The 15223-nt window shown below is 44.9% G+C and overlaps 1 protein-coding gene across 4 annotated transcripts in view; it reads left to right on the top strand.

Annotated features, from left to right (window-relative positions):
* LOC134957932 (complement factor H-like) overlaps positions 1-2920 on the top strand; it is a 1300757-nt gene extending 1297837 nt beyond the window's left edge. For all 4 annotated transcript variants that reach the window (XM_063940180.1, XM_063940181.1, XM_063940178.1 and 1 more), the window contains one exon: positions 2705-2920. In XM_063940180.1, the coding sequence (XP_063796250.1) occupies positions 2705-2709 (5 nt within the window). In that variant the 3' untranslated portion in view covers positions 2710-2920. The remainder of the gene's footprint in view (positions 1-2704) is intronic.
* Positions 2921-15223: the final 12303 nt, after the last annotated feature.

The raw sequence follows: 15223 nt of genomic DNA, 5'->3' as shown, positions 1-15223 counted from the left end.
CATTCAGTGTGACCGCCCTCACAAGACCATCACAGCACATACGCAGTGCGACTTAGATGCGTGCACAGATCACCTATAATCATTCAGTGTGACCGCCCTCACAAGACCATCACAACACATACGCAGTGCGACTTAGATGCGTGCACAGATCACCTATAATCATTCAGTGTGACCGCCCTCACAAGACCATCACAGCACATACGCAGTGCGACTTAGATGCGTGCACAGATCACCTATAATCATTCAGTGTGACCGCCCTCACAAGACCATCACAGCACATACGCAGTGCGACTTAGATGCGTGCACAGATCACCAATAATCATTCAGTGTGACCGCCCTCACAAGACCATCACAGCACATGCGCAGTGCGACTTAGATGCGTGCACAGATCACCGATAATCATTCAGTGTGACCGCCCTCACAAGACCATCACAGCACTTACGCGGTGCGACTTAGATGCGTGCACAGATCACCTATAATCATTCAGTGTGACCGCCCTCACAAGACCATCACAGCACATACGCAGTGCGACTTAGATGCGTGCACAGATCACCAATAATCATTTAGTGTGACCGCCCTCACAAGACCATCACAGCACATATGCAGTGCGACTTAGATGCGTGCACAGATCACCGATAATCATTCAGTGTGACCGCCCTCACAAGACCATCACAGCGCATACGCAGTGCGACTTAGATGCGTGCACAGATCACCGATAATCATTCAGTGTGACCGCCATCACAAGACCATCACAGCGCACACGCAGTGCGACTTAGATGCGTGCACAGATCACCGATAATCATTCAGTGTGACCGCCCTCACAAGACCATCACAGCACATGCGCAGTGCGACTTAGATGCGTGCACAGATCACCGATAATCATTCAGTGTGACCGCCCTCACAAGACTATCACAGCACGTACGCAGTGCGACTTAGATGCGTGCACAGATCACCGATAATCATTCAGTGTGACCGCCCTCACAAGACCATCACAGCACATACGCAGTGCGACTTAGATGCGTGCACAGATCACCAATAATCATTCAGTGTGACCGCCATCACAAGACCATCACAGCACATACGCAGTGCGACTTAGATGCGAGCACAGATCACCAATAATCATTCAGTGTGACCGCCCTCACAAGACCATTACAACACATGCGCAGTGCGACTTAGATGCGTGCACAGATCACCAATAATCATTCAGTGTGACCGCCCTCACAAGACCATCACAGCACATATGCAGTGCGACTTAGATGCGTGCACAGATCACCAATAATCATTCAGTGTGACCGCCCTCACAAGACCATCACAGCACATACGCAGTGCGACTTAGATGCGAGCACAGATCACCAATAATCATTCAGTGTGACCGCCCTCACAAGACCATCACAGCACATACGCAGTGCGACTTAGATGCGAGCACAGATCACCGATAATCATTCAGTGTGACCGCCCTCACAAGACCATCACAGCACATACGCAGTGCGACTTAGATGCGTGCACAGATCACCGATAATCATTCAGTGTGACCGCCCTCACAAGACCATCACAGCACATACGCAGTGCGACTTAGATGCGTGCACAGATCACCGATAATCAGTGTGACCGCCCTCACAAGACCATCACAGCACATACGCAGTGCGACTTAGATGCGTGCACAGATCACCGATAATCAGTGTGACCGCCCTCACAAGACCATCACAGCACATACGCAGTGCGACTTAGATGCGTGCACAGATCACCTATAATCATTCAGTGTGACCGCCCTCACAAGACCATCACAGCACATACGCAGTGCGACTTAGATGCGTGCACAGATCACCTATAATCATTCAGTGTGACCGCCCTCACAAGACCATCACAGCACATACGCAGTGTGACTTAGATGCGAGCACAGATCACCTATAATCATTCAGTGTGACCGCCCTCACAAGACCATCACAGCACATACGCAGTGCGACTTAGATGCGAGCACAGATCACCTATAATCATTCAGTGTGACCGCCCTCACAAGACCATCACAACACATGCGCAGTGCGACTTAGATGCGTGCACAGATCACCAATAATCATTCAGTGTGACCGCCCTCACAAGACCATCACAACACATGCGCAGTGCGACTTAGATGCGTGCACAGATCACCAATAATCACTCAGTGTGACCGCCATCACAAGACCATCACAGCACATACGCAGTGCGACTTAGATGCGTGCACAGATCACCAATAATCATTCAGTGTGACCGCCCTCACAAGACCATCACAACACATGCGCAGTGCGACTTAGATGCGTGCACAGATCACCTATAATCATTCAGTGTGACCGCCCTCACAAGACCATCACAGCACATACGCAGTGCGACTTAGATGCGTGCACAGATCACCTATAATCATTCAGTGTGACCGCCCTCACAAGACCATCACAGCACATACGCAGTGCGACTTAGATGCGTGCACAGATCACCTATAATCATTCAGTGTGACCGCCCTCACAAGACCATCACAACACATACGCAGTGCGACTTAGATGCGTGCACAGATCACCGATAATCACTCAGCTGCCATGAATCTGTTTTGCAATAATTTCTGCATCACAACCAATGTTTTTATTTGTGTTTACATTTATTGTATGGGAATTATTTTCTTAATATTACTGCATTACTGAATATATTGCACTAATTAATTGATCTTCATTTATTTCAGAGTGAAAATTTTATGATTCCCACGTACTATAATGCCCTGCATTTTGTCACGTTTCCTGGAAAATATACTCTCTGTGTGCAGAAATAATACTTGATATTGTGATTTCCTGTTTTATGCACCAACATTAATAATACAAAATGAAGATGTCCTCATTAAAAAAAGATGACTTAATATTTTTTGTTTTGTTTTTAAATAAATACCTTACTCTAATATAAAGTAACATTAAATGTGTTGTCTTTTCTGTTTTCTTGGAAGAATATGACATGGTAGCATCTGTATAAATAGATATATTTAGGCGGTAATCACAGTGCTTTTTTAATACTCAGATACAGATGTGTCCTCATACATCTAGCCTCAATACGCCATGCACCGCAAGATGCCTGGCGTGAGTGAGATGGCGGTTCCCAGGCAGCTCTGCTTTCTGCTGATTAAAATGATATGTGGAATACCTATATTCTGTGTGTGACTGTGGCCAGGTACATAGCTAGAAATTTGTTGGCCCCATAGCAACATTTTGAAGATGCCCCTGTCGTAATGCTTCTAGAGCAGAGGTTCTCAAAACACCCCAACAGTAAAAGATTAAGGATAGCCATGGCTGAGAACAGATGTTTAAATCAAATTGACTGAGGTACTAATTCACCTGTGCCTAAACATGGTTATCCTTAAAATTTGGACCATTGGGATTCCTTGAGGACCATGTTTGGGTACCTCTGTTCTAGAGAGACACTTCTCAGCAGCTGTTCATTTTATGCTCCATAATAGTGCTGTTGTTTATTTCTCTTACGTCCTAGGGGATACTAGGAATCCATTTAGTACCATGGGTATAGACGGGTCCACTAGAAGCCATGGGCACTTTAAGAAATTGATAGTGTGCGCTGGCTCCTTCCTCTATGCCCCTCCTGCCAGACTCAGTTTAGAAAACGTGCCCGGAGGAGTCGGTCACGTCTCTGGAAGCTCCTGAATAGTTTTCTGCATTTATTTTCTCCGTTTGTTATTTTCAGGCAGGACTGGATAACACCAGCCAGCCTGCTTCGTGGGACTTAGGGGGGGGAATGGCCCAACCTCTCTCATGGTTAATGGTCCCGTTCCCCGCTGAAAGGACACTAGATCCTGATGGAACTATTCGCAAGCCCCACCACTGCGAGCATACATTCCCGCAGCACGCCACCACCCCTAACAGAGCCAGAAGAATGAAGAGTGGTGAGTACTAAGCCAGCATCCTGGTTAGCGGGTCACCGACCATTATGGCCGAATGAGAGTATGGAGACGCACAGCCGAACAGCGGACACAGTACCCAGACTGGCAACAAAGCCATAAAAGGAGTCTGTCTCCATTTTATGCACATAGACACATACAGCTAGTATAAAAAATGAGCGGAAAGACCGCGCGCCATTGAAGGGGCAGGGCTTCACTATGAGCGGATTCAGCAGCTCACCGGTGTCATTTTCCCTCGGCAGCTTAAACAGACTCTGACTGACAAGGATGCGCAACTCCTCTGGAGAGACTCCAGATTACCTCAGGAGTACCAAGGAGTCATAGCTATTATTAGTGCATTAAGGGGGTCATTCCGACCCGATCGCTCACTGCAGTTTGTCGCAGCGATCGGGTCAGAACTGCGCATGCACCGACACCGCAGTGCGCCAGCGCATGGCAGTCATCGCTGAGACAGAGGCAGTCACTGGGCGGGAGGGGGCTGAACGGCAGCATAAAGCTGCCGCTTAGTAGGCGCGGCCCGGCCAATGCAGACATGGCCGGACTGTTGTGGAGGGTGCCGCGGCGGCTGCGTGACGTCTCACGCAGCCGATTCGGCCAGCTGCAGTGACACACAACTCCCGGCCAGCTGGAGGAGCTGCGCTTGCCGGGAGTTACTCCACAAATACAAGAGCATCGCCGATGTGCGATGCTTTTGTATTTATGTGTGGAGAGGGGGGGCGGCACTGACATGCGGGGTGGACTAGCCCTGTGCTGGGCGTCCCCCCGCATGTCAGGGAAGATGATCGTAGCTGTGCTAAATTTAAACTCGGAATGACCCCCTAAGTCTCTATTCTAGGTACTTAGTTTGCAACTCAGCTAAGCTTGGCATAAGCATTAAGGGCACCGTGTGCTGGCTCCATACTCTCTCTGTGTCTCCCTGGAAGGGCTCTTTGTGAGTTAAATGTGCATTTAACCTTTTCCTGTGTGTGTATGCTGTCACTGTTACAGTATGTCAGGCAAAGAGCGTGTTTCATGTAAGGCACAGTGTTTCTCTTCTCCAGGGGGTTCACTAGTGTGTACTCAATGTAGTGTCCCTTCCCAGGCTGGTGGGGCAGAATCAACATGGCTGGACTCCATTAGGGGAATGATTTCCACAATTTCTTTATGAAAAGAGACTCAGTACCCAAACCAGCATCTCAGTCCCCTGCCATTTGTCTGCAAAAACGTACTTTGGCCCATATCCTGCAGTCTGACTCTGATGATGAAGGGTCAGAAATGGAGGAAGGTCAGGTGGACTCAGAGGTGGGGGAGGGTAATCTGCAGCAAGGAATAGAAGCTCTCATAGGGGGTGGGTCCGAGTTGTTTGCTCGCTAGCTGCTTTTAGCAGAATTGCACACGCTAAGCTGCCGCCCTCTGGGAGTGTATCTTAGCATAGCAGAATTGCGAATGAAAGATTAGCAGAATTGCGAATAGAAATTTCTTAGCAGTTTCTGAGTAGCTCCAGACCTACTCACAGATTGCGATCAGCTCAGTCCATTTTGTTCCTGGTTTGACGTCACGCACACGCCCAGCCACTCCCCCGTTTCTCCAGACACTTCCGCGTTTTTCCCTGACACGCCTGCGTTTTTCCACACACTCCCAGAAAATAGCCAGTTTCTGCCCAGAAACACTCACTTCCTGACAATCACTTCAACGATGAAAAATCTTCGTTCGGACGTCAGTAAATCTACTAAGTTTTGTGCTAAAATACTAACCGCATGCGCACTGCATACCATGCGCATTTTTTACTTAATCGCTCCGTTGCAAAAATCGGCAACGAGCGAACAACTCGGAATGAGCCCCATAGAAGCTATCAGAGTAGTTCTGAATATCCCTGACAAGGTGACAGAGATGAGTGAGGTATCTTATTTTAATATAAAAAAGAAATCCTCAGCCACTTTTCCTGTGTCAAAGAAACTGAATACCCTGTTTAAAGAACCGTGGGTTAATCCTGATAAAAAAATTCAAATCCCTAAATGGTTGTTATCATCTTTTCCTCCTGAAGATAGGAAAAAATGGGAAAATTCAGCGATAGTAGATGCATCAGTATCCAGGCTCTCACGGAAAATTGTATTGCTTGTCCCAGGTGCAGCCTCCCTAAAAGACGCGGCTGATCGTAAAATTGAGACTACGCTCAAATATTTGTATACAGCTGCTGGGGTGGCCCAGAGACCCACTATAGTATGTGGGTAGACTAAAAGAGCCATTGCTAAATGGTCAGGTAACCTGATTGAGGGGTTAGACACCTTGCCTCAGGAGGAGGTTATCTTGTTCCTGCAACATATACAAGACTCTGCTAACTTTATGTTGGAAGTCATAAAATAGATAGGCGTGCTTAATGCACGCACTACAGCTATGGCAGTGTCGGCATGCAGGGGATTATCGCTACCCCAGTGGACTGCGGACGGGAACTCCAGGAAAGGCATGGAAGGCCTACCCTTCACAGGCGAGGCCCTATTTGGAGATGAACTAGTCAAATGGATCTCCAAGGCTACTGCGGGTAAGTCCACATACCTATCTTATGCAGCTCCCATGACTAGGAAGGCCAACTCATGACCCAATTAAAGTCCTTTTGGGCTGCCAAGTTTAGGTGCAAGGCCAGAGGTTCTTCTACCACCACCAGAGGTGCTAGAGGTAAACCACGTAAAACAGCGACTGCTGGTTCACAGGAACAGGGCTCAGGCTCAGCTTCCTCAAAACCTTCAGCATGACGGTGGACCACGATGCCTGGAGGACTGGTGGGTGGGAGCTAAAATGCTTCAGTCACATCTGGACAAGTTCATGCCGGAATCCCTGGGTCATAGATCTTATATTCCAGGGCTACAGACTGGAGTTCCAGGAGCTCCCACCTCACAGATTCTTCAAATCAGACTTACCAGTTTCACAAGAGGCAAGTATAACATTACAGGACGCCATTCAAAAACTGGTACAGACCCAGGTCATTGTTTCAGTTCCACCTCACCTGCAAAACAAGGGTTACTATTCCAGCTTGTTTGTAGTACCAAAACCGGACGGATCGGTAAGACCGATTCTGAACCTCAAGTCATTAAACCCGTACTTACGAGTGTTCAAGTTCAAGATGGAGTCTCTGATGGCGTTGATCTCAGGTCTGGAGGAGGGGGAATTCCTAGTGTCTCTGGATATCAAGGAGGCGTACCTTCACATTCCGATCTGGCCGCCTCATCAGGTTTATCTACAGTTTGCTCTGCAGGACTGTCACTACCAGTTCAAGGCACTGCCACTTGGTCTCTCCACGGCACCGAGGGAGTTCACCAAAGTGATGGCAGAGATGATGTTACTTCTCCACAAACGAGGAGTGAACATAATTCCGTACCTGGATGATCTTCTGATAAAGGCACCGTCCAGGGAGCAATTGTTGGACAACATTGGTCTCTCAATCAGACTACTCCTGGATCATGGATGGATTCTGAACCTATCAAAATCTCACCTGGAGCCAACACAGAGGCTTCATTTCCTGGGCATGATACTGGTCTCAGAAGGTATTCCTTCCCTTGGAAAAGGCAGTGATAATCCAGTTTATGGTTCAGGCTGTCCTGAAGCCAACCCAGGTCTTGGTGCATCTCTGAATACATCTTCTGGGGAAAATGGTGGCCTTTTACGAGGCGATTCAGTACGGAAGATTTCATGCAAGGCCCTTCCAGCTGGATCTGTTGGACAAATGGTCCGGATCGCTTCTTCACATGCACCAGAGGATTTGTCTGTCACCAAAAGCCAGGATTTCCCTCCTGTGGTGGCTACAACGTTCTCACCTAGTCGAGGGTCGGAGGTTTGGGATTCAGAATTGGATTCTACAAACCACAGACACAAGTCTCAGAGGTTGGGACGCAGTCACCCAAGGGATACATTTTCAGGGAATATGGTCAAATCTGGAGGTCATCCTTCCGACAAACATCCTGGAACTCAGAGCTATCTACAATGCTCTTCTGCAGGCTTCGTATCTTCGACAGAATCAGGCCAATTAGGTCCATTCAGACAATGTAACACTGAACAAATCCCCTCTTGCGCTATAAATAGTATGGTATGGCTCAAAGTTCAATAAAAACAAATAGATAATTTCATATATTCTATATTTTTTAATACATATAAAATATATATATATATATATATATATATATACTTTACAAATAAACTATTAGACCGGTCAATGAAATCACTAACAATATATTTGCATATCTAAAGGAGGTGGATCTAGGTAAACTCTGTGCACAGAGAAATATAATTTTCAAAAATAAAACTCAGTCCATATATTGGAATAAAAAATCAAATACCAGCTGTAATTTGCACCCATGTAGTAGATAACATATTTACAAGTTGTTGTATAATGGAATTCCTCAATATGCTGCCACTTGGCAAAAGGAGATGATATTGTGCAAAATGACCGCTCCACACTGGAGCCTTACGTGTAGCTTGCACCAGTTGTTACAACACGGGAGAGTCCAATGACAGAAGAGGCAGTCTCGGGCTGCGGGAACGGCGCTTCACTGGCGCCTGCTGTGCTGAATTTTTACCCGACTTCCAAGCTCTATGAGTCCACGCCTCCGAGTGCCGTATGCAGACACCACAGTCGCGGTTTTGTTCTCCCGATCTCCGTTTTGTCCACGGATATTACCGCTAGATGATGTAATAATTTAGGGGTGCAAAAAGGCTGGTACAAGGGTCCAATGATCTGCTTCTGACGCGTTTCGCTCCTCTTACGGGGGCTTCCTCAAAGAATGAGCTCCAAATACTCCAGAACCCTTTTTAAAGGAGAGATCTTGACTCCTATTGGTGTTTCCATTAATGAGTATAAAAAACACCTGTTTCAACATTTACCTAATTCCACCTCCTGATCCAACCTCCTTATAAACATCATTCAATTTATAACAAAATTCTAAATACTATTCTACTAAAAATAATACAGATTAATATGTATAAATATAATTATACATGCATGCCCGCTTATCCATATGTTATCTTTTATACTGCATATTCAATTATTTCCTAAACAGTTATAAAAATCAAATTAAAAAACACAAATATATATATATATATATATATATATACACACACACCTGCACTTATATTATCAGTCTAACGTGTGAATTGAACCGAGTGCCCTATCTCTCGTAGTCCGATGCTCTACCGCTTATCCATCCTCAGCCTCTATAGACATGTTAGATCTTGATCACATAAGTGATTAGATTAGAACGTGCGACATTAATCATAAGTGCATAATTATGCATAGCAAGTGAGGCTTCCATCCTCAAAGGGCAGGTTTTTTAGATGGACCTCATGTATTATTCATATTCTCAACTCTATTATATTTAAATGAAAAAAAATATCTATTATCGCAATACATATTAGTATTGGTCTACGGATACCATCATTAGACATTAATTTACCAATCCATAAATCGAACTTACAATTCCACCTTCCCCAAACCGTTAGTCTACCGTTCCCCCATCGGCAGCCCTTGTATCCAAGATGTTCAACTTCTATAATTCATTCATTTTCCCCGTATACTTCTGTTTCAAGTGGATTGTAGTAACAATATACTAATTAACTAATACTTATTTTTATTTGGTTTTACATTTTTAATCTTTATTAATATTTATTTTTATTTTTATTCATATTTATTTATATTTATTATACAACTCCGTATTTTCTTCATTAATTAACACAGTAAAAAACTGGAAAATCAATGAAAAAATATAATCGGCAGAATAATAGTGCCCCAACTCCATAAATATTGGTATTCCTATGGACAAACTAATCTCAAAATGGAATACTTGCTACAGGTGTCAAATTTATCTAACTGCCCCCCATAATTGAGTTAATGTGTTGGTGCCCCTCCCACCCACACTCCCCCTCCCCTCCCCTCCCACCCTCCACTGGTAACCCACACACAAACATATGGCTGTAAGACAACCTCACAAAAGCTGCATATTATACCACACCCCAAGAATGGTTTTATGCAAACGATTCAAACTCAATACTCTCATTGAGTCCTTGAGGTGATAAAGTTCTTAACTGAAAAATCCAAAGTGCTTCCTTCTTACATAAATTCCAAAAACGATCTCCCCCTCTGACTGTCCTCTTCACATGATGAACTCCTACAACTCTAAGACCTATTGGATTAGATTGATGCACCATGCAAAAGTGACGAGAAACACTGTGTTTATTGAAGCTCTTCATAATATTGAGACGATGCTCCCTAAACCTTGTTTTTAATGAACGGGTAGTCCTACCCACGTACTGCAAGCCACAAGGGCACTGCAGCACGTAAATACAATATGTAGTGTCACAATTGATAAATTCCTTTATAGTAAATTTCTCTTTCGTAGTGAATGATTCTATTTCACTAGACCTATTTAGTATATGACCACAAGTGAGACATTTTCCTTTCCCACATCTAAAACAGCCCACAACTGGTTTCCCCAACCATGGTGAAGAAGTAGAGTGAATTAACTCCCTAGGTTTTTTTTTTAACATGCTAGGTGCTAATAAACTTTTCAGATTGCGATTCTTTTTAAATATAATTTGAGGGTCTGGTAGGATTGCAGATTGTAACAAGTTATCCTGTTGTAGGATTTTGAAATTATCCTTCACTACCCTTTTTATTTCTATAGACTGACTGTTAAATTTAGTTATGAACCTCATCTTAACCGGAGTTTCTCTATTTATTGCCTCATGTGACAATGCTTTTTTCTTCTTGGTTAATAGTACATTCCTATCACTCCTTACTACTTTATCACAAGCTGCTGTTACCATATCTTTCGGATAGCCCCAAGTAACAAAATCCTGTGTCATTCCATTGGCCTGCTCCCTATAATCTTCAATGCTGGAACAGTTCCTACGTAGCCTGCCGAATTGACTGTAAGGTACATTACGTAACCAAGGTTTATAATGATTACTAGAGTAGTGAAGGAAATTGTTGGTATCAACTTCCTTTTTATAATTTTTTGTAGATATGTTCCCTTCACTTGAGGAGATAGCTAGATCCAAATAATTAACCATAATTTTACTATAAGTGTGTGTGAATTTTAAATTAAAATCGTTAGTGTTCAAATAAGTGACAAAATCAAGTGCCGAATCCAAATCCCCATCCCAAATAAAAAACAAGTCCTCTATATAAAGGCCATAGAATACCAGGCTTGCGCCGAAGGGTCCATCCCAAATATATTGATCTTCAAACATTCCCATATATAAATTCGCAAAACTCGGCGCGAACCTGGTACCCATGGCCGTTCCTAGTATTTGTAAAAAGAAATCACCCTCAAAAACAAAATAATTGTGTTCCAAAATTAACTTAATAGCAGAAAGCCAAAACGTCCTAGTCCCTCTGAAATATCTGGACTATTTAAAAAATAGTTTTCAATGGATTTCACCCCTTTGTCATGGGGAATATGAGTGTACAGTGCCTGTACATCTAATGAAAGAAATGCATATTTAGAATTCCATTTTATTTTCAGAAGGTATTCCTTCCCTTGGAAAAGGCAGTGATAATCCAGTTTATGGTTCAGGCTGTCCTGAAGCCAACCCAGGTCTTGGTGCATCTCTGAATACATCTTCTGGGGAAAATGGTGGCCTTTTACGAAGCGATTCAGTACGGAAGATTTCATGCAAGGCCCTTCCAGCTGGATCTGTTGGACAAATGGTCCGGATCGCTTCTTCACATGCACCAGAGGATTTGTCTGTCGCCAAAAGCCAGGATTTCCCTCCTGTGGTGGCTTCAACCTTCTCACCTAGTCGAGGGTCGGAGGTTTGGGATTCAGAATTGGATTCTACAAACCACAGACACAAGTCTCAGAGGTTGGGACGCAGTCACCCAAGGGATACATTTTCAGGGAATATGGTTAAATCTGGAGGTCATCCTTCCGACAAACATCCTGGAACTCAGAGCTATCTACAATGCTCTTCTGCAGGCTTCGTATCTTCGACAGAATCAGGCCAATTAGGTCCATTCAGACAATGTGACGGCGGTGACGTACATAAACTGACAGCGCAGAACAAAAAGAAGCTGCAATGTCAGAGGTGTCAAGAATTCTCCTCTGGGGGGAAAAACACGCTATGGCATTGTCGGCGGTCTTCATTCCAGGAGTAGAAAATTGGGAAGCAGACTTCCTCAGCAGACATGACCTGCATCCGGGGGAATAGAGCCTTCACTCGGAGGTGTTCCAGTGGCTGACGCGTCGGTGGGGTTACCCACAAATCAACATGATGGCATCTCGACTCAACAAGAAGCTCAATCGGTATTGTTCCAGGTCGAGATACCCACAGGCAATCCTCATTACTCCGGACTGTCTTAAGAAGGGCCTGGTATGCGGATCTTCTCGAGATGCTGATCGAAGATCCGTGGCCTCTGCCTCTTCGAGAGGATCCTCTGCAACATCTTTCAAGACTTACTACGGCTGCATTTAATGGCATGGAAGTTGAACGGCTGATTCTAGCCAGGCGAGGGATTCCTGACAAGGTCATCCTGACTATGATCCAAGGCAGAAAGGGGGCAACATCTAAACATTTTCATCGTAACTGGAAAAAATATGTCTCTTGGTGTGAGAGCAGACAATATTCTGTGGTGGAATTTCATCTGGGACATTTCCTTCTTTTTCTGCAGTCGGGCGTAGATGTGGGCCTATGCTTAGGCTCCATTAAAGTTCGGATTTCGGCCTTGTCTATTTTCTTTCAGAAACAATTAGCTTCTCTCCCTGAGGTCCAGACATTCTAGGAAGATGTTCAGCACATCCATCCTCCGTTTGTGCCTTCCATGGCACCTTGGGATCTCAATTTGGTGTTGCAGTGCCTCCAAATGGACTTGTTTGAACCATTACAGGAGGTAGACATAAAGTACCTTACGTGGAAGACCATCACACTGTTGGCCTTGGCTTCAGCAAGACGTGTGTCTGAACTGGAGATGTTGTCTCACAAGAGCCCCTACTTGATTTTCCATGAGGACAGAGCTGAACTCAGGACTTGTCAGCAATTTCTTCCTAAGGTGGTGTCTGCGTTTCACATAAACCAACCTATTGTACTTTCGGTTGTTACAGACACCTCTGCTACTTCAAAGTGTTTGGATGATGTGAGGGCTTTGAAGGTGTATGCAAAGAGAACAGCTCATCACAGGAAACCGGACTCGCTTTTCATTCTCTATGATCCCAATAAAATTGGGTGTCCTGCTTCAAAGCAGTCAGTTGCACACTGTATCAGGCTCACTATCCAGAATTCTTATTCCACGGCAGGCTTTCTGGTTCCAAAATCTTTACATGCCCACTCTACTAGGTCGGTGGGTTCCTCTTGGGCAGCTGCCTGGGGTGTCTCGGCTTTACAGATCTGCCGAGCAGCTGCAGTACTTGGTCAGGTTTGAACACGTTTGCAAAGTTTTACAAGTTCGATACTTTGGCCTTTAAGGACTTTCAGTTTGGTCAATCAGTTCTGCAGGAACCTCAGCACTCTCCCACCCGGTTTGGGAGCTTTGGTACTTCCCCATGGTACTAAATGGATTCCCAGTATCCTCTAGGACGTAAGAGAAAATAGGATTTTAATTACATACCGGAAAATCCTTTTCTCATAGTCCATAGGGGATACTGGGCGCCCGGACAGTACTTCGTTCTGCCTGCACTGTTACTTGGTTAAGTATTCTGGTTTCTTCAGCTGTTGCTGTTCCTGTTTCAAGTTTGGTTAGCGTGGCTTTCCTCTTGTTCTGTGTGTGCTGGTTCGTAATCTCACCACTATCCTTATCTATCCTTCTCTCAAAGTATGTCCGTCTCCTCGGGCACAGTTTCCTAGACTGAGTCTGGTAGGAGGGGCATAGATGGAGTAGCCAGTAGTGATGAGCGGGTTCGGTTCCTCTGAATCCGAACCCGCCCGAACTTCAGCTTTTTTCCACGGGTCCGAGCAGGCTCGGATCCTCCCGCCTTGCTCGGTTAACCCGAGCACGCCCGAACGTCATCATCCCGCTGTCGGATTCTCGCGAGACTCGGATTCTATATAAGGAGCCGCGCGTCGCCGCCATTTTCACACGTGCATTGAGAGTCATAGGGAGAGGACGTGGCTGACGTCCTCTCCGTTAAGAGAAGAGAGAGACACAGTATTTTGGGGAGCATTATTAGGAGGAGTACTACTATACTGTATACTACTCTACTACTTGCTGAAGTGATATTTATAGAGTCATAGGGAGAGGACGTGGCTGGCGTCCTCTCCGTTTAGAGAAGAGAGAGACACAGTATACTATTTTGGGGAGCATTATTAGGAGGAGTACTACTATACTGTATACTACTATACTACTTGCTGAAGTGATATTTATAGAGTCATAGGGAGAGGACGTGGCTGGCGTCCTCTCCGTTTAGAGAAGAGAGAGACACAGTATTTTGGGGAGCATTATTAGGAGGAGTACTACTATACTGTATACTACTCAGACACAGTATTTTGGGGAGCATTATTAGGAGGAGTACTACTATACTGTATACTACTCTACTACTTGCTGAAGTGATATTTATAGAGTCATAGGGAGAGGACGTGGCTGGCGTCCTCTCCGTTTAGAGAAGAGAGAGACACAGTATTTTGGGGAGCATTATTAGGAGGAGTACTACTATACTGTATACTACTCTACTACTTGCTGAAGTGATATTTATAGAGTCATAGGGAGAGGACGTGGCTGGCGTCCTCTCCGTTTAGAGAAGAGAGAGACACAGTATTTTGGGGAGCATTATTAGGAGGAGTACTACTATACTGTATACTACTCTACTACTTGCTGAAGTGATATTTATAGAGTCATAGGGAGAGGACGTGGCTGGCGTCCTCTCCGTTTAGAGAAGAGAGAGACACAGTATTTTGGGGAGCATTATTAGGAGGAGTACTACTATACTGTATACTACTCTACTACTTGCTGAAGTGATATTTATAGAGTCATAGGGAGAGGACATGGCTGGCGTCCTCTCCGTTTAGAGAAGAGAGAGACACAGTATTTTGGGGAGCATTATTAGGAGGAGTACTACTATACTGTATACTACTATACTACTTGCTGAAGTGATATTTATAGAGTCATAGGGAGAGGACGTGGCTGGCGTCCTCTCCGTTTAGAGAAGAGAGAGACACAGTATACTATTTTGGGGAGCATTATTAGGAGGAGTACTACTATACTGTATACTACTCTACTACTTGCTGAAGTGATATTTATAGAGTCATAGGGAGAGGACGTGGCTGGCGTCCTCTCCGTTTAGAGAAGAGAGAGACACAGTATTTTGGGGAGCATTATTAGGAGGAGTACTACTATACTGTATACTACTC

This window comes from Pseudophryne corroboree, chromosome 9 (assembly GCF_028390025.1).
Source record: "Pseudophryne corroboree isolate aPseCor3 chromosome 9, aPseCor3.hap2, whole genome shotgun sequence".
NCBI lineage: Eukaryota > Metazoa > Chordata > Amphibia > Anura > Myobatrachidae > Pseudophryne > Pseudophryne corroboree.
The sequence above is the reverse complement of the archived record's forward strand: the minus strand, read 5'-3'. Positions and strand labels throughout refer to the sequence as shown.